The 25,848-nt window shown below is 41.0% G+C and overlaps 1 protein-coding gene across 2 annotated transcripts in view; it reads left to right on the top strand.

The window, feature by feature from the left end:
- Positions 1-25,848, top strand: part of LOC122556824 (AT-rich interactive domain-containing protein 5B-like) — a 95,253-nt gene that overhangs the window by 46,292 nt on the left and 23,113 nt on the right. For both annotated transcript variants that reach the window (XM_043704035.1, XM_043704037.1), the window contains exons 7-8: positions 4,116-4,231; positions 11,233-11,401. In XM_043704035.1, coding sequence (XP_043559970.1) covers positions 4,116-4,231; positions 11,233-11,401 — 285 coding nt within the window. The remainder of the gene's footprint in view (positions 1-4,115; positions 4,232-11,232; positions 11,402-25,848) is intronic.

The following is a 25,848-nucleotide window of genomic DNA, read 5'->3' as shown; positions in this document are numbered from 1 at the left end:
ACAGCTGCAACATGACCTCCCAACTCCTGTACTCAGTACTCTGACCAATAAAGGAAAGCATACCAAATGCCACCTCCACTATCCTATCTACCTACGACTCCACTCTCAAGGAGCTATGAACCTGCACTCCAAGGTCTCTTTGTTCAGCAACACTCCCTAGGACCTTACCATTAATAGTATAAGTCCTGCTAAGATATAATTTCCCAAAATGTAGCACCTTGCATTTATCTAAATTAAACTCCATCTGCTACTCCTCAGCCTATTGGCCCATCTGATCAAGATCCCATTGTAATCTGAGGTAACCCTCTTCGCTGTCCACGACACCTCCAATTTCTGTATCATCTACAAACTTACTAACTATACCTCTTATGCTCACATCCAAATCATTTATATAAATGATGAAAAGTAGAGGACCAGCACCGATTCTTGTGGCACTGCACTGGTCACAGGCCTCCAGTTTGAAAAACAACCTTCCACCACCACCCTCTGTCTTCTACCTTTGAGCCAGTTCTGTATCCAAATGGTTAGTTCTCCCTGTATTCATGAGATCTAACCTTGCTAACCAGTCTACAATGGGGAACTTTGTCGAATGCCTTACTGAAGTCCATATAGATCACATCTACTGCTCTGTCCTCATTAATCCTGTTTGTTACTTCTTTAAAAAACTCAATCAAATTTGTGAGACATGATTTCCCATGCACAAAGCCATGTTGACTATCCCTAATCAGTCCTTGCCTTTCCAAATACATTTACATCCTGTCTCTCAGGATTCCCTCCAACAACTTGCCCACCACCAAGGTCAGGCTCACCGGTCTATAGTTCCCTGGCTTGTCTTTACTGCCCTTCTTAAACAGTAGTACCACGTTTGCGCACCTCGCCTGTGACTATCGATGATACAGATATCTCAGTAAGAGACTCAGCAATCACTTCTCTAGCTTCCCACAGAGTTCTAGGGTACACCTGCTCAGGTCCTGAGAATTTATCCATTTTTATGCATTTCAGGACATCTTGCACCTCCTCCTCTGTAATATGGACTTTTTCAAGATGTCGCCCTCTATTTCCCATGGGCGGCACGGTGGCACAGCTGTTAGCACTGCTGCCTCACAACGCCAGAGACCCGGGTTCAATTTCCACCTCCGGCAACTGTCTGTGTGGAGTTTGCACATTCTCCCAGTGTCTGCGTGGGTTTCCTCTGGTTTCCTCCCACAGTCCAAAAGTGTGCAGGTTAGGTGAATTGGCCATGCTAAATTGCCCGTAGTGTTAGGTGAAGGGGTAAATGTTGGGGAATGGGTCTGGGTGGGTTGCGCTTCGGCGTGTCGGTGTGGACTTGTTGGGCCGAAGGACATGTTTCCACACTGTAAGTAATCTAATCTAATTATATGTCCTCTTTCACAGTACACACTGATGCAAAATACTTGTTTAGAAACCCCTCCCCTCTCCTGGGCTCCATAGAAAGGCTGCCTTGCTGATCTTTCAGGGCCCTATTCTCTCCGGAGTTACAAGATAAGTTGATTTAGGATTTTCTGTTTCTTTGCACTTTATCTGAGATCTGTTGCGTTATGTCGCAAGACTGCAAACAATGGTTGAAGATAAAATGGTTTGGAATTTGATCTCATTTGGTGGCCTGAAATTTGTGCATGATTGACATTCACTGAAGTGAAGTTAATAATTCAATCCACTTGTGCTGATGGCAGAGCCTTCAACATACCTGCAGGAGGAACAACCTACAGTTATTAACATGCATTGTACCTGGAGGCTTCTTGTTAAAGGCCGATCTTAACCTTCAACCAAAGAGTATTATTGAAGACTTGTTTCCTTAGCTCATTATAGTAAAAATGAAGTGTCATTAGGCTAACTGGTACTGACGTGAGGTCTGATTTGTGGTAAAGAATTGACCCTGTGCTGAGGGGCCACACTGGGAGGCTTAAGCTTTTGGTGAAGAATATCGATTCCCTTTTGTGAGGGAAAGGACGTGGATGAAGGCGATAGTGTTGTTTTGGATTTCAGCTTTAGCCTTTTTACGGAAATCACTACAAGTTCTCGGCAATTGATGAATAACGTGGGGCGGGGAGGGATGTTGAAGTTGGCAGAATGGACTGGCCTCTCGTAATCTTCGTGTTTTAGGGATTTGGGAGTACCTTTGTAACTGTAAATCCCTTTATTAAAATAGAAAATAAACTTGGTTTGAATTAGTGCTGAGAGACGGGGGATGGTTCTCTAAGTTAGTTAGAATGCAATGCTAATATCGCAAGGGCCCCAGGATCACTGTAAGAGGCAATAAATTATTTTAAATGGGTAGATGGCAGCAGTTTGACAGGTCAATTAACCATGACTAAAAACGCCTTTTTTCCCTGAAGATCGCATAATGGGAAATCTGACACCACCATCAGGCACCGTGTAGAGATCTACTGGATGGGTAAAGCAAATTTAAATCATTCCAAATATTTGGACTAGATGCCAATATAAAAAAAAACAAATTGTTCTCATTGGTTAAGAGATGAGCAGGAAGCCACTGTTTTGTGTTCTGGAAATAACTTGTTGCAGTTTCAGAGATGGTTTCAATTGGTTGTGTTAATATGTGCATGTAATTTGAGAGGGTATCTGTGTGTGTGTACGCGCGAGGGCAGGGTTAAAGTGCTTATGAGGCAGTGAAGGGCAGATTGAGGAACAAGGAACTACCCAGAGCTTCTGTTTAACTTTACTGCTACAACACTGCTATTGCTACAGCAGCAGTAACAGACCCCCCTAATCTAGGCAATACTCCTGGACACTGAATGGAATGCGTACTGTCACAGGGTGGACTCTGTCTGATTAGCGTTGGCTGATCAAATGTAAAATTGTAAGTATCATGGTTGTACGTTAATGTAATTATTCATGAAGGATTGTGAAATTTTAAATGTAAACAGAACAATCTAAAACTCTCCCAACATGAGACAAATGAAACGATTTTTTACAGGAAGGAATAGATAGAATGCTCTCTGCATTGGGGAAGCTTGCAAAAACAACTCTAATTGCAAACAAAATAAGACCGTGTAATATATTTTTATCAAACTACGTAAGGGAATGTTAAAACCAGGTTATTGTAAAAAGACGGACAGTGACGCAAGATTAATCATAAATTTCCAAGTACGCAGGAATAAATACATAACCTCTATAATTACAGTTCTGTGGACGCCAAATGACTCCAGAATTTGCTTTAAGTGCTATTGGAATGATAAATAGCTGCTTGGAAGTAGAATCCTAATTGCTGAAGATAGTTAGAAGTACAGAATCAGAATGGTATTGGCAACATTTTTAGGTGTTATGGTTTGATACACATGTTTATCAAGTGAGTATTTACCTTCCTTTCCCCTCACATTTTGACTGACTTAAATGAAGTGTAACTGGTTGCATGAGAGTGAGGGTTTGTGACCGTCCTGTTGGATTTGAATTACTTTTGCTGCACAAACTGACCCGTATAAATGTACAGCTTGCAGTCAGGCATTCAGCTATGAGGAACAAAGGCAGTGAGGGTTGGTCATGGGCAGAGTGCATGTGTCAACAGGGCTGATATTGATGAAAGAGCTGATAAGGGCCAACGTTTGCATGTGCATTTCATTATCATAATCAAAATTTGAATTAAGCAACAGCTAAAGAAGGCTTTAGTTCCCAGTATTTCTGACAACTTCCATGGTGGCTGTTGTCTGTTAGGTAGTGGGTGGGACCGAATGCTTGTAACTTGTTAGCATATATATTGAAACTAGTTTGATAATGTACAACGAAATGTTATCACTGTTCACATGATTTACTACTTGCAGTTCCGTAATTGTAGGTCTATCTGGTAAATGGCCTGAGGATGGTTGGTTGAACGGTATTTTTTTTGTGTGTGGTGTTCATTTATTGAAATTACATTTTCACACCAGAAAAAAAACACCAGGGAGAGGAGGGGGTAAAAAAGCAACAAATGGCATTGCATTGTTTGGCTTCATCAATGCAGTTAGCTGGACCCCACCCCAAACCCATATTTGGGGAAATAAAATGGGGAAAAAGAAATCTGTGATTCATCTCTAGCAATGATCTAAAGATACAGCAGCTGCTTGCCACTGATACTTTTGTGTGTTTGTGCTTCCTTACAGCAGCCCATATCAAAGGACGATCTCGAAAAAAGAAGAAATCGACATGCAGAAAGAGTGACGAGAGCTTGTCACGGGAGAACCGATGGCCCAGCCAATCGGATGTCAAGGAAGAAAAGGTTTGTGAATTGGGGTCCTTTCCAGTGGTTCACTGTTGGAGAATTTGCACCCTCTCTCTGCAGGGGCTTGGTTCATGATATTTCTGTCTTGTTTGTAAGTTAAGACCTTGACCCCATGTGCTGGTGTGATAGAAGCTCCACTGTTTGTCTGTGATGAAACCGTTCACTTAGAACCTTCACTGAGCAGTTTTGTTTTAGTGCTGTATATCATGTCCATTATGTTTGATATTGGATCTGTCTTATTAAAGTTGGTTAGAAAATGATGATCATTGAGTGCATTGACGAGGATGTTACAAACCAATCAGACAAATAACTACAGTAGCGCCTTGACATATGAATGACCCCGTTTACGAACAGGATTGTACGTAAAATTTTGCTTTAACATACGTACGAAATTCAAGGTACGAGCGAAGGTACGAACACAAAAAGCCCGTGTGCGACCACGTGGTTTCATTGTTCTGCTTTGCTACGCACTTGTTGAACGCAAAAGCTCTCGGGCCGTGTGAGATCTCATTCAGTTTGTCTTTGGTGCGTGCGCTGTGAACAGCCGTCCAAGCATTCTTACGCTATCTGAGCGATGGGAAAAATTGATTCAGTTCGCGAATTTTTCGGTTCGCGAACCGGGTCCTGGAACAGATTAAGTTCCTAAATCGAGGCACTACTGTACTTTGTGATGCAGTGTTTGCAGGATGTCCCAATGTTTACAGTAATTGAGGCACAGTCACTGTTGGAATTTGGAAATATGGCAGCCATGTAAACACAACGGATAATGCCTGGGCTATCTGTCTTAATCATTTTGATGGAAAGATAATTATTGGCCACTGCCCTTCCTCAAATTGTTGTGGGATCTTTTATCTCTCTCTCAGGTGTTGGTTTAATAAGTCATTTGAAAGATTCCCGTTCCGACTTCTGAATATGTCAACCCAAGATCCCTGGATACAATTATAACCAAACAGGGGGTGTACTTGTACAAACTTGCTGTCCCTTGGGGTCACGATAATCCTGATGATGTAGCCTTTCAGCTTTTTTAACTTTTCATCCAGAAAAAAACCCACTTGGTGGTCTCGCCATCCTTCATAAAACTCTCCGCTCCACGATGTGCCTGAGCTATATTTATTACTTTTAGGTTGGAGTCACCTTTAGCTGGCTGGTACATTCCTTCAGCAGAAGCTCTGTTTTCCTTTTACTGCCAAACAGAAAATATTTCTTTTTATTGGTTACTTCTCCTGAGCACTCATGGTTAAATCTAAGACTGCTTCCCGAGTTAATTGCTATTTACATTGTAGTTACCCAGGTTTCTTCTCTAGAGGTAGTCACCTAGAGTCCCTACAGTGTGGAAACAGGCCCTTCAGCCCAACAAGTCGACACCGACCCTCCAAAAAAAAACCCACCCAGACTCATTCCCCACCCTACATTTACTCCTGACTAATGTACCTAACCTACACATCCCTGAACACTGTGGGCAATTTAGCACAGCCAGTTCACCTAACCTATACATGTTTGAATTGAGAGAGGAAACCGGAGCACCAGGAGAAAACCCAGATACAGAGAGATTGTGCAAACTCCAAATAGACAATCTCCTGAGGCTGGAATCGAACCTGGGTCCCTGGTGCTGAGAGGCAGCAGTACTAACCACTGAGCCACCGTGCTGCCCTCCGTTTTCCCACTCAAAAATTAAATCGCAAATTCCTTTGTTAGAGTTAGCTTAATTTTGTTTGGCTTTCAGGATTGTCTTCAAAAATTAATTTTTTTTTTTGAAAACTGCGTGGGTGATTTATTACCTGGTCTAGGGATAACAGTAATCTATTTACCGTAAACCTGCCTAACTTGAGTTATTGGATTATCGAGTCTGTCACAGAGGGTTAATGTGGTTCTGATCATCTCTTGGCAGGTGTATCATCTTGGAACCGAACTTGACCTGAAGAGATCTAGTTTTATTCCTTTGATCCTTTCTATACAGGCTTAGGGAGATTAATAGTAGTTTGGTCAGTTGCCATATTGCTAAGTCATGCCTCGATCTGCTGAAATGAAATTGTTATAATTTGGAATACATTAGTGATCCTCCTGTGGCATGTTCTGGAAGTGTTATAAGAAGATGGTTTTGCTGTTTCCTTTACTGACTGAATGCCTGTATGTCAATATGGTGTTTCAAGAATTTGGAGCTTAGTTTGTGTTTGTCTTGATTTTTGTGGTGAACTAGGTTTAATGCATCACTTTAATATGGCGCAGTGGTTAGCACTGCTGCCTCACAGCACCAGCGACCTGGGTTTGATTCCACCCTCTGGCGACTGTCTGTCTGTCTGGAGTTTGCACGTTCTCCCTGTGTCTGCGTGGGTTTTCTCTAAGTGCTCCGGTTTCCTCCCCACGGTCCAAAGATGTGCAGGTTACGGTGGATATGCTGTGTTAAATTACACTGTAGTGGGCAGGGTAAGTGAGTTACTATAGTAAATGTGGGGTTACGGGAATAAAGTGGGATTCTCTTCAGAGGGTTGGTGCAGATTTGATGGGCTGAATGGCCTCAAATTGCACTGTAGGAATTCTATGATTCTACAATGGATAAGATCTCCTTGGGTGTAAGAGAAATTGGTTCAACTGGTGTTAGTTTTTATCTGTGGTAGCATTATTGTACCTCCATCTGAATACCATGGAGTTAAAACCCATTCAGCACTTTAGCATTCCATTATCTAGATAGTAATTCCAGTGTAGGATTGCTGTGACATTGCATTATCAGGGCTGTCCCCTCAGTGAGACATTAACCTAATGCACTGATTTGCCTGCTCAATGGATTTTGATGTTCTTGTGGCATTGCTTGAAGGGGCAGGTGAGTTCTCCTGATGAATTATCATCAATTTATCACTTGACCAACATCATAATTACCTACAAAACACCAGTGACTTCACTTAAACGTATTAGTGCCATAAAGATCTTGGGACGTTAAGAGAATGTTAAAGGTGCAATAAAGATGCAAATTCCTCCTTGCTGTACGATTTCATGAATGGCTCAGCACGGTGGGCGGCACGGTGGCACAGTGGTTAGCACTGCTGCCTCACAGCGCCAGAGACCCGGGTTCAATTCCCGCCTCAGGCGACTGACTGTGTGGAGTTTGCGCGTTCTCCCTGTGTCTGCGTGGGTTTCCTCCGGGTGCTCCGGTTTCCTCCCACAGTCCAAAGATGTGCAGGGTCAGGTGAATTGGCCATGCTAAATTGTCCGTAGTGTTAGATAAGGGGTAAATGTACGGGTATGGGTGGGTTGCGCTTCGGCGGGTCGGTGTGGACTTGTTGGGCCGAAGGGCCCAACACTGTAAAGTAATCTAATCTAATCTAATCTAATCAAAAAAACTTCTATGTATTAAATTACAAAGTATCTTGAGAGGCCTCAAACTTTGGAGCTAGTTTTGAGGAAGGAGAATTTTACAGTTTGTGTAAGGTAACTGAAGGCTTCATCAGTATTAAGGAGGGAAGGAAGTTATTGTGAGACTAGCTAGGTGATAGAATGGAATTAAAACTCATCATTTCAGCTTTGATCTCATTGAACGATGGACAGACTTGATCAGAAGAATGAGCTTTTTGCGCTTCTGCATCTAAAGACCTTATAACAGAGACTGCAGCGGACAGGGGGATTGGACGGGGTACAGGTGATGGAGTGAAGTTCAGAAAGTTTCCGCATTTATATTTAGAAGTTACGTAAGAGAGATTTTTAGCAGCAGTGGGGCAAAGACTGAGGAGGTGATCTAATCAAGGTGCAGAGGGATTTAGGCAGATGCTCCCTATGTGGTGTTCGATAATAAGCCCACTGACTATGGGGCACCAAGGGTTGACAGGGATTGCAGGAGTACATCACCAAACCCAGGAATGTCATTTTAATTGGAATTATTCAATGATCTTCAAGGTTTTGGCTTGATTTTGTTAGTGGTTGGTAGTTTCCCCATTCATCTAATGGGTGCCTCCAGAACCTATTTTAAATGGGAAGTTGGTAGTCTCAGTGGACAGGTTACACTGTTTGTTGTTTTGGTCTTGGAGCTGAGCAGAAAAATGAACAATGAATGCATTTTTAACCGCATTTTAATTCAGATTCTTTCTGAAGTACACGATGATTTCATGCTGTACCTACATGAACTGTACAAATACCCTGTCTGGAATTTCCTGTTTTTCAAAGTTGAAGTTGTCTGCGGGGAAACATTTACTGAGTTAATAACATGATGGGGGAAGTCCATCACTATTGGTCATGAATTGAGATTATTAAACAAGATGCATGTCTTACTGTATTTAAATTTGGTGTCAACATCTTCCACCACTGTGTATAACCTGGAAATGTCAGCATGGATTTCCAGTGGTGTATCTTCACATGTTCACTCTGGTACAATTGTTGCCTCATTTGGTATTTTATAGTAATTTTACATCGAATATCAAAATACTGGAGATGCTGAAATATTCCAGCTCAGCAGAATCTGTGGAAGGAGTAACTGAGTTTATATTTTGTCGAATTCAATTGCTTCAGAGCTAGAAGGGTTCTGCGTGATGATAGATGTTGTCTCACCTTATGTCAGATTAAATTCCTCCTCTGCTGAATCAGTCTCACACTTGTTTCCCTGTGACTACAAGAGCAAGCCAGAGGCAGGATAATCTGCAACCATAATCTTGAGCTACAGCTTTACGTGACCGTCCTGTGCTTTTGATAACCCCGAAAGCACAGGACGGTCACGTAGAGCTGTAGCTCAAGATTCCTTGGACTCCGTCCACAGCATTAAACATTCACTCCCTTTGGCCATTGACCATATATAAGATACACTACAGAAACCTACCACAGCTTCTTCAACAGCCTCTTCTGAACCCATTATCTCCACTGCCTAGAAAAACACGGGTGGTTGGCAATATGTAAATTCCAGACAGTGTTGTTTCCTCTTCTACTTGTATACACCATCCTAGTGCCATTTCTTTATTGTCATTGAGTCAAAATTCAGGCCCTCCCTGCCTAGCAGCACTGTGCGTGTGCCTGTACCCTCACACAGCTCACTATGGCTTGGAAGTTGGAAATGGCAATTGAATGCTGCTGTTGTCAGGAATCCTCACATCCCTTCTAAACTAAAAAGAGCGTGGGCATAAATTAGGAGGAGGTTTTGAGTCCAGCTGAGGCAGGGAGTTGCACTGTTTGGTGCTTTGGTCTTGGAGCTGAGCAGAAAAATGAGCAATGACTGCATTTTTGACTGCATTTTTAACAGCATTTTAAGTCTGATACCTAAGAATCAGAGACCTGAGAAAACGAGTGAGGCGGAGCTAAAGAATGGCTGTCTGTGTTCCTGGGTTGAATTACTGAGAGTGATTACTCTGTCCCCCCTGCAGGTCGGGCAAAGCCTTCTGCAGTCAAATAGTGTTGGAGCTGTTTAAACCGTGTTCCGATATTAAATGGTACATGATGCTGAGAGGTGACAAGATATTGAGCTTTGACGGAATAAGAGCTGTTCGACTGTAATTGAATTTGATAGTGTACAAATCCTGCTGTTCTGCATTACTGGGGCAAATGTTCCTCGTTTGACCTTACAGGAAAATAAACAGTTTAGTGATTACTGAACAGGTCTCTCTTTGTTACTCGACTTGGTTGGACAGGTTTGAAAATCAGCTGCTCTTAAGAACCTAAATCAAATCTGATTTGACTTGCCTTCACTTTGAATGAATGATGAATGATTTATTTAATTGTTGAATGCCATTTAGTGTCACATACGTACGTCTTGAAGATAGTGTTTAGTCACCACAATCCGGTGCCATTTTGAGGTACAATAAGGATGAAAAGAATTCATCTTCTGTTCAAATTGGATCTCAGGGTCTGCTTCAGGATCTCTGCAAAGTGTTCCAGTCCTCCAGGAGTCCCCTGCTCCAGGGACATCAACGATGATGCTGATGCCCCAGGAGGTCGCAGCTGTGCTGACACCACCAGGAGACCAGGCTCTGGGCCTATCGCCACCAGGAAGCCCTGCAGCTATCGCACTGCTGACACCACTCCAGCCTCAAAGGTGAGGAAGAGAAGACAAAAGATGCAAAGCACATAGAGGAAAAGTCTCCACCAGCCTGAAGCGGACAGGCTCTGAAGAGCCTGAACACTACCTACTCTGCTGGCACCATCTTGGATTCCATTCTATCATATACTATAAAGAATCTCCGTACTGGACTCTGACCCCCATCGACCTTCTCTCCTAACCCTGCTGGATAGCATGCTGTGTCACTGACATTTTTCCCCAATTAATTCAACTTGAGGAATGAAGCTTGGAAGGAAAAGATCAACTGAACTATCCTCTGATCTGTGCATGAACTTTCATGTATAAATTTAATCAAAGTTGAGATCTGCCTGTGGAATATCATCTGGATTTCCCCATAGAGCTGGATGGCAGAATGTAATACACAGTTTAGATTAGAGTGGTGCTGGGAAAGCACAGCAGGTCAGGCAGCATCCGAGGAGCAGGAAAATCGATGTTTCGGGCAAAAGCCCTTCATCAGGAATCTGCTACATAATATTGGCTCTAGCACTGTGTTGGCACGTATTCAACAGAATTGTACAGTGGCTGCACAAGCAGTTAACATTTTTATTTTCTATATTCCTTCAGCGCCTACACATTGACTTTTTTAAAAGGTTTTGGTTGGTTCTAGTTACACCATGAGTATTATTGCAAGTAACTTGGCATAAATTGTCGAATCTTGTCTGAACCTGCATTGAGTTGCTGCCTGTTTTTCATTCTCTGGAGGCAAGCTAGATAAATCAAATTGTAAATCCTGCTAGTAAAACCACTGAGTAACATGAGATTTAAATGGAGCTGTTTCTTTGGAAGTAATTAGATAGTCAACCCACTTAGCACCACAATACTCTTCTTCCAGAAGGGTTGAGTCAGAGTCTCTCTCAGAAGGTGACATATTCCAGATTGCAAAATGTTCCCTGTTACTGTGGTATTCTTGAGACAGTACAGTTCTGTCCTTTTTCCCTTGTATTTATTGCCTGATTATTTTTCCTTCCAGAACAAAGTTGGATCGGAAACAATGGCAGCTGCAAGTGCACAAGCAAATCAACCAGCCAATCCAAATGACCTCCTTTCTGCAGAGCAATGCTTCCTGAAGGCTTTGCATAACTTCATGTGTGATCGCAACACTCCCATCGCCAGAATACCTCACCTGGGCTTCAAGAAAAGTAAGAAGGGCTATAATTTCAAGCTAATATAGTGTGGTAGCTGCATTAAGAAATCAGTTGGCTGGGATCCAACTTTCATAATGGCAGATTGTTTGTTTGGTATTTATTTCACTGTAGTATGCTATTTAATTTTCTCGATCACTCTGGCCTCTTGCTCCTACACAACTCAATGCTCCATATCCCTAACCTTTGACTTGAGGTGACCAGTTATTCTAGTCAGCTGCACGTAACTGTTGGATTTGCCATTGGCTTTGATTTGACCGAGACTTGTTAAAGTTTATTGCTTCTGCCTGTCTGTATCAAGTTTATTATCCTGTATCTGTGCTGAGCATCATAGGGGCAGTTGCAGGACAAGTGGTTTAAATTTTGGAAAGCTTCTGCAAATGTGTTCTTTGGGTACCCAAATCTGTTTTCTTTCTTCTTGGCACTTCAACTTTTAATTTGTAACCTGTTTTAAAGCGTGGGTCGATTTGACCTCACTCTGCACCCTGCAGCAAAGTCACTTTTAGAGCAATTATTGCAACAACCAGGTTGGCATTCACTCAGCTGCTAGCTGTGGTAATGTTTCAAATTAGGAGTATGACTGAATACCAGTGTTTAGAACAGACCAGAACATGTATCTTGTACATCTGTCAGCCCAACTCGTTACCATATCAACTGCTTGTGCAGATAGTACACGTTGTGTTCAGTGGCACATCTCTGATTGCAAACAGTGGTGGTAAAGGAGGCAGATCAGTGTGATAGAATAACCAAACAGGCACAGGCTGCTGTATGAGGCAGAGACTGACATTTCAGACCTGCTCCTGGTTATAATTAATGTGCAGGTGACTAAAGGCAAAGACCAAATGTTGCACACCGTGATGAGAATTGGAGGATGTTGCATCATAGTGCGTTAGTTTTGCTATCGGTGACTGATTTGCACCATTTAAAAGCTGTTCAGACAGATCCACTGAAAAGGTCATTCTGTTGAAAGAACAATGGCATGTATTTGATTCTTTGAACAGAATGAGTAAGTTTATCATTATATTCAAGAACTGTGTATTGTGAGCTTTCTCCAAATTGAGTCACTGGGCATACAGTGACAATTTAAATGAGGTACTTTTTTGAGAGAGTTTGCCCTCTACTCCTATTTAGAGCTGTAAATGGATGTTTATGTACTAATGTGTATGGCAACCACCCTGTTTTCTTTACTAGCAACCATCCATGGTGAAACATCATGTAATCAAAATTGGTACCTGGTCAAACCACAGATAGTCCACCCAGTTCCCCTAAAGTAAACCAGTGCTGTAGGCAGAAACTACTTGAATGTCAGACCCTGAGATTGTTGTAGAATTTTTAGAATTCTTCTGTTTTAGTGAAACCAGCGCTATAGGTTTTGCACAATTGCCATGACATATCTGCTCCCTCATCCTTTCCAAATTTGTTTCAAACTTTGGCTAGAGTTTCTCCCTGCTGGTTTTAGGAGACGTAATGGACAGTGCTGTAGGTGCTCCTCATGGGGAGTTTGTATCCTTTTGCGAATGTGTACCCCCCAGGTATTGGGTTCAGCATTACTGGGTTCTGTGTAAATGGCATTTTTCATTCCTTAAGATCAGAACTTTGCCAGTGTTATCTGATGTATAATATTGTAGTGTGGTCCAGGTGTAATCATTTTATTATATGGGATGATAACCATATCTTCTCTAACCATCTTAGTTCTAGTTAATGAACTTGCAAGACACTGCCAATTAGAAGTTATTTTTTTCATAGTTAGAAATGAGCATACAGCAAATCAGTTGAAATAAATCTTATTATTTGTATACTTTAAGTCCGTTTTCCTTCAAAAAAAAATTAAACCACGCTACACTTTCTGTATTAATTTGTCAAGCAATATTTTTGTGTCTGCTGAAATAAAATCGAGAAATAGTTGATTCCTCTTCGGACAAAAAGATGAAGGTTTGACCTCTCATTCCTTCATGCTGAGGGATTGATGGTGAAGTAGTCATTTAGATGGATAATTTCACCCTAAATGGAAATTCTTTGCAACTAAGTAGCTCTTTCAAGATGAACAGGAAAGATCCAGCACATTAGGCTGTTGATGTGGCATTGATCACAAAGTCGGTGACATCCTCCATGCTAAGCTATCAAGTTTTAATATAAATCTCCTGCAATTTGTGATGTAAAGATTTTGTTTGAACATTTGGGACACAGATATCGGTCTGGTAGCCTATTTATTTTCTTTAACTATGGCACTGGGATTTTCACTCTGCAGGCATTCAGAAAATGAACTAACTGTAAATTTGTTGAGCATTCAATTCAGTGAAAAGGAAAATCAGGCTGGATGTATAATGAATGGGGAACCTTCTACTGAAGAATTCACTCTCATGTGATCAAAATGAATATTTGTCCGCAAAATGCGACTTTCACCAACTACCTCACTAAAGGGAAGGCATTAAAAATAGAATCTGCCTAATCTTCTTGGATAGCGCAAGGACGTTTGTTAAAACCTCGGAGTATAAAATTAGGCATGAAGCACATCACTGGACCCTGTGATGAACGAATATGGCAGCTGTTTCCTGGAGGTAGGATGTATTGTTTGTTTCCTGGGTAGTAGATGCAGCAGGGCTCATCATCCTTTTACCAAGCCTGTTACCTTTGACCAAAGGCAGGTTTGTTTAGATTAATAGTTAAACCTTATCATAACCTTTGAAACACTGAAAGTAAATGGTCCGGCTTTTCAAAAAGCACCATTGATAGTGGTATCAACTGAGCAATATTCTGTTTTAATATTTTTTGATGGCATATAAAACAGCTTCACTAAATCCAAGCTGGGAGATAGAACCATGTTTATATTACCTTGAACTCCCAGTAAAGCATTATTGTGTAGTTCCTTTAACCATTAGGAAATAAAAGTCTTGTAATCTCCTTTTAATATCTAGTTTGTTTGTTTCTGAAATATTGCTAAGACCCATGAAAAATAAACCGTCATTGTAAGGTGATAAAGATTGAGTGATGTCAGAATGAGCTGCCAGAGGAAGTGGTGTAGGCTGGTACAATTACAACATTTTAAAGGCATCTGGATGGGTCTATGAATAGGAAGGGTTTAGAGGGATATGGGCTAAATGCTGGCAGGTGGGACTAGATTAATTTTAGGATATTTGGTCCGTATGGATGAGTTGGACCGAAGGGTCTGTTTCTGTGCTGTTCATCTCTATGACTCTGCTCCCAGTATCCCGAATAAGAAATCAATTATCCACAGTAGTCATAAACAGCCTTTTCATCTTTAAAGGGCCAAATTGATAAGCAGCATCTGACACGTGTCCTATTTGTTCCAGTGATGTTCTGAGTGGTTTATAGAACTTGCCGTATCCTCAAATGTAGGGGAACGTGACAATGCCAAATTTGTTTGAGCACTTATTATTTTCTGAGTTGCCTAAAGATGAGATGTCATGAGTCCGTGTCATTGCTGAATTCCTGAGACATTCTATAATTATCCAACTTTATCCAAATTCTTTGGATAAAAATAAATTCATATCAACTCTCAAGTGTTTTCACTCTGAAGTTTCCCAGTTCAGTCATAACACTAATACAGAAAGCTTAGAGTGTAGAGGTTAATGGCCTGGAATAGCACAAGGTGAGTCAATACTCATGGATTATATTGTCTCCATCTATTGATACTGAAACTGTGTGCAAACCTGAGAGTTTGGTAAGTGAGAAGGTTCTATGAGGAATATGTTGCCCCTTTCTTTAACTTTGCCAGTCTGTAGTGCTCTGATGAAGAATAGTCTAGCCTTGAAAAGTTAGCTTGCTGTCTCACCATGGATGCTGCCTGACCCACAGTGATAGAACACAGAACAGTATAGCGCCATACAGGCCGTTCGGCCCTCGATGTTGCGCCGATCTGCGAAATTAATCTGATGCCTTTCTAACCTACACTGTCCCATTATTATCCAAACGTACGTCCCATGCCCATTTAAAAGCCCTTAACATTGTTGAGTCTACTACTGTTGTAGGCAGTGCCTTCCATGCCCCGACTACCCTGAGTAAAGAAACTACCCCTGATATCAGTCCTAAATCTATCCTCAATTTAAAGCGCTGAGTTAGCCTTCACCATCTGTCTGTCTCTCACTGTCCACCCTATATAACCTTCTGATTATCTTATACATCTCAATTTAGTCACCTCTCAACCTTTTTCTCTCCAACAAGAAAAGCCTCAGTTCCCTCAGCTTTTCCTCGTAAGATCGTCCCTCCATACCAGGCAACATCCTGGTAAATCTCCCCTGAACCCTTTCCAAAGCTTCTGCAATCCTTCCTATAATGCAGTGACCAGAACTATACGCAATACTCCAGGTGCAGCCTTACCAGTGTCTTGTACAGTTGAAGCATGACCTCGTGGCTCCCAAACTCAATCCCCCCACCGATTAAATGCCAACACATCACACGCCTTCTTAACAACACTATCAACCTGGATGGCAACTTTCAGAGATTTATGCACCTGGACACTGAGATCTCTCTGTTCATCTGCACTGCCAAGAATTTTACCATTAGCCCAGTACTCTGCATTTCTGTTACTATTTCTGAAGTGAACTACCTCTCACCTTTCTGTATACACTCCATTTGCGACCTCTCAGCCCAGCTCTGCAGCTTATCTATGTCCCTCTGTAACCCACACCATCCTTCAGCACTATCCAGAACTCTGCCGACCTTAGTGTCATCTGCAAATTTACTAACCCATCCTTCTACACCCACCTCCAGATCATTTATAAAAATGACTAACAGCAGTGGCCTCAAAACAGATCCTTACGGGGTACACCACTGGTAACTGATCTCCAGGATGAACATTTCCCATCAACCATTATCCTCTGTCTTCTCTCAGCTAGCCAATTTCTGACCCAAACCGCTAAATCACTCTCAATCCCGAAACTCGTATTTTGTGCAATCCTTGTGGAGCCTTGTCAAATGCCTTACTGATGTCCATATAAACCATATCAACTGCTCTTTACCTTCATCCATCTATTTTGTCGTCATCTTGAAGAACTCAAGGTTAGTTAGGCACAACTTACCCTTCATAAAACTGTGTTGACTATCCCTAATCAAATTATTCCTTTCCAGATGATTATAAATCCTATCTCCTATAATCCTTTCCAATATGTTAGCCACAACCGAAGTATGGCTCCCTGGCCTATAATTACCAGGGCTGTCCCGACTCCCCTCCTTAAACAAGGGAATTTTGTCTTCAGTGCAAAATCCAGCATCTACAGTAATTTGCTCCTTTCAGTTTATTATAGGGTGGGTTAACCAAAGCAGCACAATGCTGTGGAAGATGAATTCCAGGAGTGTTGCAGAGATAGATTTCTGCAACAATACATTGGGAATTTCAGCTAGGGATCAGGCTATTTTGGATTTAAGCGAAAGACAATAGACAATAGGTGCAGTTGTAGGCCATTCTGCCCTTCAAGCCAGCACCACTATTCATTATGATCATGGCTGATCATCCTCAATCAATATCTGTTCCTGCCTTATCCCCATAACCCTTGATCCCACTATGCTTAAGAGCTCTATCCAACTCTTTCTTGAAAGTATCCAGAGACTTGAGGATTGCAAATGCTGGAGATCAGAGTCAAGATTAGAGTGGTGCTGGAAAAGCACAGCAGGTCAGGTAGCATCCAACAAGCAGGAAAATCAACATTTTGGGCAAAAGCCCTTCATGAGGAATCAGATTCCTGATGAAGAACTCCTGCCCAAAACGTTGATTTTCCTGCTCGTTGGATGCTGCCTGACCTGCTCTGCTTTTCCAGCACCACTCTAATCTTGACTCTATTTTGGATTTAGCCTTTGCTGTGTAATGAGGTAGGACCACCTTATGTCCTTACTGTAAAAGAGCGATTGGCAAATAATGACCATAATCTGGGGAACTAAAGACCCATTAGTTTGATGTAATTCGTCGGGAAAACATGACAATTTATTATAAAGGATGTAGTACCTGGACATTAGAATATAATGGTTGAATTGAACAGAGCCATCATAGACTTAAGGAAAAGAAATCATGTTTGACAAACTTGATTTTTGAAGGTATTACTTTTAACATTGCTAAAGGACAAACATGAGTTCTGCTGTATTGGATTTTTGGAAGACTTTCAATTATGTCCCAAACGGGATTAGTAAATAAAATTTAGAACACATTGGGATTTGAAGAACTATACTGGTATGGATTGAGGATTGGTTAACAGACAGGTAGCAGAGAGGAAGAATAAACAGATTCTTCTCAAGATGATACTATGGGGTACGGCAAGGGTCAGTACTGGGCCTACAGCTGATCATCATCAATATAAATAATTTAAATGTGGGAACCTGCATAGAATTTCCAAGTTTCGCCAAACATGGTGGGATCACTTGCAATAATGAGGATGCAAGGAAATTGGCAGAACACCTATAATTTAATTAGGTATGTCGTTACTCACCTGTTTTTGTCAATCATGAATATTTTTGTAAATGACGAGGAAAGGTTGGTGTTGAAAGGGACTTTGGTGACCATGTGGGTGCAGCAAGCAAATGGGAAGGGAAATGAAATGTTGGCCTTCATTGCAAGGGGATTTGACTATCAGAGGAGAAAGTGAGGGCTGCAGATGCTGGAGATCAGAGCTGAAAATATGTTGCTGGAAAAGCGCAGCAGGTCAGGCAGCATCCAAGGAGCAGGAGAATCGACATTTCGGCAGGGCTCATGCCCAAAACATTGATTCTCCTGCTCCTTGCTTGCTGCCTGACCTGCGCTTTTCCAGCAACACATTTTCAGATTTGACTATCAGAGTAAAGATCTTGCTGTAGTGAGACCTCTCCTGAAATATTGCCTGCAGGTTTGTTCCCCTTGGAGGGATATATTAGCCAAAGAGGGAGTACAGTGGAGGTTCATGAGATTGGGAAGGCAGGGTGGTTTTTCTTTTGAGGAGAAAATGAGAATGGCCTCACTGAAACTTCCAAAATTCTCTCAGGATATGTCAGGGTGGACGACGGTAGAATCTTTGCTCTGGGTTTGCTGAGCCTGAAACCAGGGCACACAATCTCAGGATAAAGGGTAGGTCATGCAAGGCCAAGGTGAGGACCAATTTCTTCACTCAGGGTGGTGAATCTTTGCAATTCTATATCCCAGAAGACTGTGGAAATTTGATCATCGAGCATGTTCAAGACAGAAATCAATAGATTTCTGGAGATTAGTGACATCAAGAGAGAGTGCAGGAGAATGGCTTTGAGGTAGACTGTCAACTCTAATCTAACTGGATGTTGGAGCATGTCTGAAGGCTGTACTCCTGTTCCTAAACTAAACTTGTTAGTGTTATGAGCAATGGGAGAATAATGTTAATTTTGATAATATTTTGGTTATTTGACTGGAGAGATCAACTTCAAGTGATATATCTTAGCACGAGACAGTTGAGAAATGGTTTAATGAGGCATACAGCTCAAGTGCTTCATAAATAGATATAAAAGTGAGGGCATTATCGTAAACCTTTGTAAAACACTGGTGCGTCCTCAACTGGAGTATTGCATCCAGTCTGTGATGAATGTGCAGACATTGGAGGGATTGCAGGAAAGCTCCACAACAACAGTTCCGTGTTCTGAGATTTTTGTTAGATGGATAGATTGACAGAGCTGGGGTGAGTCCGCTTCAAGAAGCGAAGATTGAAAGGAGGTTTGATCAAGTCATCCAAAATCACGAGCAGTCTGAACAAATAAAAAGAAACATTTTTGTTTATGGGAGGATTAAAACCCAGATAACCATGCGTTGAGATGATTGGCAAAGAAAGAACTAATAATAGGAGGAAAAGCATTTCTTCTGTGCTTAAAGTGGGTAGAACCACTACACTGAGTGCAGAAGTTCCTCCTCACCACTATCTTGGATCACCTATCCTGAGATTAAGTCTGCTCATTCTAGACTCGATAGCCAGGGAATCATCTTCGAGATATCTAACCTCTCATGTCAGTCGTTAACAGAGGTGATGGTCTAGTGGTATTATCGCTGGACTGTTAATCTAGAGACCCAGCTAATGTTCTGGGGACCAGGGTTCAAATCCTGCCACTTCAGATGGTGAAGTTTGAATTAAAAAATAAAATCTAGGATTGGATGTCAAACGATGACCATTGTAAATTCTCAGAAAATGCCCATCTGGTTCCCTACTGTCCTGGAGGGATGGAAACTGGCATCCTTACCTGGTCTGGATTAAAGTGACTCCACATGAATGTGATTGATGCTGAACTGCCTTCCGGATGGGCAATCAATACTGACCTAGCTGTGGCACCCTTATTCCATGAATGAATTTAAAACAAAAATAGCCTGTAAAAATTTTTGTAAGTTGATGTGGTATAAAGGATACTGACCCTATTATCTCAATGTCTCCTCATTAGACTGATTTCACTATCCAGGGCCAAAATTGAGTTTTCTGCCACCACATTCTCAATGTGCATGATTACAGGGAAAATGTAAGTGAGTGCGACTGGCAGAGTTGCTTTTGCAGAATGTTAATACAGACCTACCTGAGCTTCGGGGCCTCCCTGTTAATACAGACCTAGCTGAGCTCCGGGGCCTCCCTCTGCACTGTAAGCATTCAGGGGTTCACGTTCCAGTCCAATATTTGCCTTTGTTCAGATATTAATTAAACTGGTTTGGATTTTGTGCAATAAAATGTGCAGGTCAAATCTCAGGACCATCTCTCTCTCCAATCTGGTCATCAGTTGAACAATAACTCTCTGCATTTGATCTGTTTTACTAATCCGCACATAAGTAACAGAATGTTTAACTTTTTCCATCTACTCTAGGTATTTAGACTTCTTCACCATACTTGATGTACAAGTGTCTATAGATTTTGACCTGTCACTGAATATTTATTTGTACTACTCTCTTTGCCATTTCAGTTTCGCTGCTGTAGTCAGCAACTCCACAATCTGAGGTAAATGGTTACTGTGGGCTGTAGTCGAAGTAGAATTGAACTTGTTAGTTTTCTGGAGTTGTTCATTTCCAAAGTTTCATGTTTCATTGCCTCCACACTATTGTTTCCCTCAATGTCATCAGTATCCAGAAATCTATTGATCTCTGGCTTGAACCTGGGCAATGATTGAGCTCCCATAGCCCTCTAAGGAAGAATTTCTTCCTTACTTAAATGGCCGAGCCCTCATCCTCATACTGCATCCACTAGTTCTCGACTGACCAGTCAAGAGAAACACCTGATCCATATCAAACCTGTTGAATTTTGTAAATTTCAATTAGATCACCTCTCATTCTTAACTTCTACAGAATACAGACCCAATCACCTGAGTCTCTCCTTATAAGGGATTAGGGTGGTGAACCTCTATGGTGTCCCCTCTGTGTACGTGCATTTATTTTTGGATAAATAGACCAAAACTGTATACCATATTCCAGGTGAGGTCTCATCTGGTTCCAATATATTTATCTACACTATGACCTCTATAGGCCAGTACTCAAATCCCCTTGGCTGAAAGCTTGAGTACCATTTGACTTCCTAATTGCTTGCTGCACCTACATTGACTCATGAACAAAGACATCCAGGTCCCTTTGGACCTTATCACTTCCTAATCTCGCCATCTCAAAAATACTCTGCCTTTCTGCTTTCACTGCCAAAGTAGATAATCTTGCATTTATTTACATTATATCCCATCTCCCATATTCTTACCCATTCACTTAGCCTGTCCAATTCACCTTGAAACCTCTTCTATATCCTTCTCGCAACCTGCAATCCCACCCAGTTTTGTCATCAGCAAATGTGTAATCATTTGCTCTCCATATCAGAATCCTTTCTGCAGATGGTGAACAGATATGGACCGAGCACTGATCCTTGTCAAACATCTCTAGTAACAGCCTGCCACCATGAGAATGACCTGTTTGTTCCTACCTCTACAGCAGTATACCACCCCCAACTCCATGAGCTCTGAATTTGTTTACTAACCTCCTGTATGGGACCTTAGTTTTTAAAAAAAACCCTCAGAAAATACACGTTCTATCCAAGAGTTGTCCTTGAACAATGTGACAAATAACACCCTCCAACAAAGTATCTGGCAGGTTTGTCAAGTAGGACTTTTTTTCTGTTACAAATCCATGCTCGTTTGATCTAGTCATTGTTAGCAACATTGGTGTCATTATAAAACAATGTTAACCTGCTAAGAATGATGATAGACACCACATTATTTAGTTTCTCCACCATGTCTCTTTTTTTTTTGGTAAATTCTCCTGTCTCTGCCTGTAATGAACTGACCTTTGTCCATAGCAATCATTTGGTTATACACCGAGCTAAAGAAGCTTGTCTTTGTTACTTGCTAGCCTGTATCCACATCCTTGTTTTTCCCTTGTCAGTTTCTTGCTCATTCTTTACAGGATTCTAAATTGTTCCCAATTCTTCAGTGTATCACTTTTCCTGGCAGCCTAATAAGTCAATCCCTTTGATCTACTGTAGTCTATAACTACTTTTGTTAGTTGCAGTCGATTTACCTTTCCTGTTGGGTTTGTGTGCCTTTTAGAGGAATGCATATTTGTTGAAGACCATTGAATACATCTTTAAATACTAGCTACAGTCAGTTCTGCAATAAAGTGCATTCAACGTGAATAAGCTATAACGTGATTGAATAGTTTCGACCATTGTTTGTAGAATGCAAACGTTCCTTACATGTATTGGCTATAATGCGATTGGTTTAAATAGTGCTGCCGTTGTGTGATTTTCTTAGGATTGCACGGGAACTGAACTATGTTATCAGGTTATATCAGAACAGACTATTGTCTGTATGAAATCAAGCCTTCAAATATGTCTTCCCAATCCATCATTGCCAGCTTGTTTCTCACACCTTCATAATTTCCTTTTGTTCAGATTTAGGACCCTTGACTGAGTGAACGACATCATTTTCATCTTATTGTAAAATCACTATATCATATAGTGGTCACTGTTTCCAATGGCCCCTTTTCAGCAAAGTTATGAATTAACTCATTCATGTTTCATAATACAACGTCTAAAATAGGCCTATCCCTTGCTGATTCCTCCATGTAATGCTGCAGGAAGTTATCTTGAATACACTTTCAGAATTCATTCCCCACAACATTAGTGTTAATTAAGTCCATATGTGAATTCAATTCACATAGTATTACTGTACTAGCTATGTTACAATGCATTGTAACATGTTTGTCCATGCTTATCCCTCACTGAATTAACTCATAGCATGGAAGTTGTCCTGCTGCTTTTTCTGTAGCCTGTTAAAATGGGGATGGGCAAAGAAGTTGACCATTTGTTTCGTTGAACTTGTTCCATTACATTTGGTACTTTTGCCAGCTGTATTTAATGCTTCTTGTTTACTCATGAACCTTAACTTCCTAAGTAAGCGTCTATCCTTTTTAATTACCTCGGTTGATCTTGCATCTGAGATGGTTTGTTCTACATTCTCATGATCCTTTTAGAATATTCAGACCTTTCAGCCTGTTCTGCCAGTTAGTAAGATCACAGCAGATCTGAATCCTGACTCTACTTATCCGACTTGACCACAATATCCCTGGCTACCAAAGTATACTGATCTCTGTTTTCAAACTTTTAAAAATTGTATCTATTTGCATCTTGCATCTATTTTTTGTTTTTTGAAGAGTTCTACTCTTCTACTGCCTTGAATATTATTGAAAAGCAAGATGCTGATCAAGCTTTTCTCTCATCAGAATGAATGCATAAATTCCAAATTTACAATCTCAACATTTCCGGGTCCAAATGTATGAACAGCACTCACCTATATTTGCCCTTGCTGTTACTTCATCAAATAATTCAGTGTTATTGAAGCACAGAAGTTTCTTTTGAATTGTGTACCGGCTAATCTTTGTTTTCTATAACAATAACTTTGAGTAGTGTTTCCACAATCTTTCATTCCACTGCCTTCAGTCCATAGTTGCCCCAACCTGCTCTATGTACTGTAGTAGGACTTCTGATATCTGGCCCCTATCTTCTTTCGAGATGTCTATGCAACCCATTTAGACAAAGGGTTTTATCCTTTCTGAATAATTTGAATGGTTAGTCACTGATCGATCTATCCTCAATATCTTGATATCCCCTTTAATATCATACCCACCATTTTAGTTTCTCTACTAAATACTGAGGCAAAATAATTATCTGTCATTTTGACATTCATTGTGAGTTTATCATGTATTCTCCTTTTTGAGCCTATCCCTGACATTATTATTCTTTTGTTGCTTTGTGGCTGTGGAATTCTTATGTTCCTAAACAACAAAACATAATTTATAGCGTCACTTTCCCTTCCTTTCAACTTTCCTAGCTTTTCCATGTTGTTGTTTGTCTCCTCCATCTGTTTGATTTATGATCTTACTTTAGTTTAAGTTTTGCCCAATTTATCTCTTTATTGTTTCACAGCATTTTATTTCTGCCAAAACTGCTCTTGGTTTTTAGGGAGAATTATTAATCCTGGATTTTAATATTTCCATTTGCTCTTCTCTCTCTTGACCAGTAAATTTCTCTTGTTCCATTCCTAAAATCAGCTTTAACAATTTATTAACTTTGGTATTTGTTTAACTTTTTTGTGTTGGATAAAGATCAAGAAGAGTTTAAATTTCAAATAACAAATGCTGAAATGTTCCCCTGTGTTCGCTTCCATGATCTATTGTGGTTCACTTCCTAGTTTGAGATCTAGCAGGGCTCCCCCTTGTGTTCGAATTTATTTTACAAACAGAGTGAATAAGACTGAGGTCCTGCACACCATTCAAATCTCCTTTCTCTATATGCCTTTTGATTTCTCTCTCTACCAGCTTGTTTGATGTCTCCTGGATATTCTTCCCCATCTCCTTTCAGTTCTACTTCTCTGTTTTGCTAACAGTCACACACTCCACTTCCTGCACCTGGGCTTTTCTCTGAAAGGGCACAGTTCTTGTGTAAAAAAAAACTATTCAAACATTTCCCATCCTCCCATGTGTATGTCGGAGTGTCTCTTTATAGCGTTTCAGCTCAAAGGCTGAGCCAGAGATGTTTAATACAATTGTGAAAATTCCAGGCAGTCTTGTGGTGCATGAGCTCTTGTATATTACAGTACACACATCCAACCTGGAATATCCCCTCCACTATTTATCGAGTTAATTGGCCATAATTCATATGTGGAACTAATAGTCAGTTGTAATGTAGTATTTTTTAAAAATGTACTATGGATGTAGGAACTCTGAAATAAAAACAAACTACTGGGAATAACCAACAAGTCAAGAAGTATCTGTGATGAGAGAATCAGAACTAATATTTTAGATCTGATTAAAGGTGACAGACCTGAAAGTTCAACTCTGTCCACTGACACAGCCTGGGCTGTAATGTTAGTTAAGCTGATGAATTAGCCTTTCTGTTAATCTGTTGAATGTTGAGGAAGTGTGTTCCAGAATAAATTGGTCCATTAGTCTTGGAAAGTAATTTTGCTGCCCTGAGGTACAACTGAATTTCAGAGGTTTTGGACTAATCAACCCTATTGGTAACTCGTCTTGGAACTTAAACTGGTGATCCAGTGCTTTTTATGGCTGTATGTGGGCATTAATGTCAGCACCCATGATGTAACAGTTCTCCAAAATAATTAAATGAGGAGAAGTGAAATGTTTCTCTGCCACTACAGTAGTCTGCTGTAAAATGTTCAGTATTTTCTGACCAGACTTATCATTTCTGATAGCCTTTTTTTAAACCTTCCCTACTACATTGCTGGGCAGCTATTGGAGTCTCCAGCCAGTGGTGGTAGGAACGTGTTCAGTAGAAACCTGAACTACTGACCCTGCAATATTCGAGCCTTTGTCATACAAGAACCTTCTGGTCTCCCTTTCACAACACTTGGATAGTGGTATGCCAGAGACTGGGGACTTGTAAGGTAAAGGGAAGTTGGTAAATGCTCAATTGCACATTTCCCTTACGTAGGCCAGAATCCAAACAGTTAGAAACATAAAATATAATCTGCCCATCAAATAAATGGGAAGCACAGTGGCTGAGTGGTTAGCACTGCTGCCTCACAGTGCCAGGGACTCTGGTTCAATCCCAACCCCAATGTGGAGTTTGCATCTTCTCCCCATGTCTGTGTGGGTTTCCTCTGGGTACTGCAGTTCCCTTACGCAGTCCAAAGATGGGCTGGTTAGGTGGATTGGCCAAGCTAAATTGCAATGTAGTGTGCAGGGGAGGTGGATTTGCATGGGAAATGTGGGATAACAGATAGGGTTAAGGGCTTGGATCTGGGTGGTATGCTGTTCAAGAAGGTCAATGCAGACTTGATGGGCTGAATAGCCTTATACCGCACAATAGAGATTCTATGGTTCTGTGAAATGCAAAAGAAACTATAACCAGGCATCACGTTGTGGGGTTACAGCAAGGTTGCATTGCCAAGCTTCAGCATTGTTTAATGTACTTCCAGTTGAACATCAATCAAGATTGGAAAATGGTGCATCTCAAATTCTCATCACATCAGGTTGC

This window comes from Chiloscyllium plagiosum, chromosome 14 (genome assembly GCF_004010195.1).
Source record: "Chiloscyllium plagiosum isolate BGI_BamShark_2017 chromosome 14, ASM401019v2, whole genome shotgun sequence".
In the NCBI taxonomy this organism is placed as follows: domain Eukaryota; kingdom Metazoa; phylum Chordata; class Chondrichthyes; order Orectolobiformes; family Hemiscylliidae; genus Chiloscyllium; species Chiloscyllium plagiosum.
This window is presented reverse-complemented; position numbering and strand designations above follow the sequence as displayed.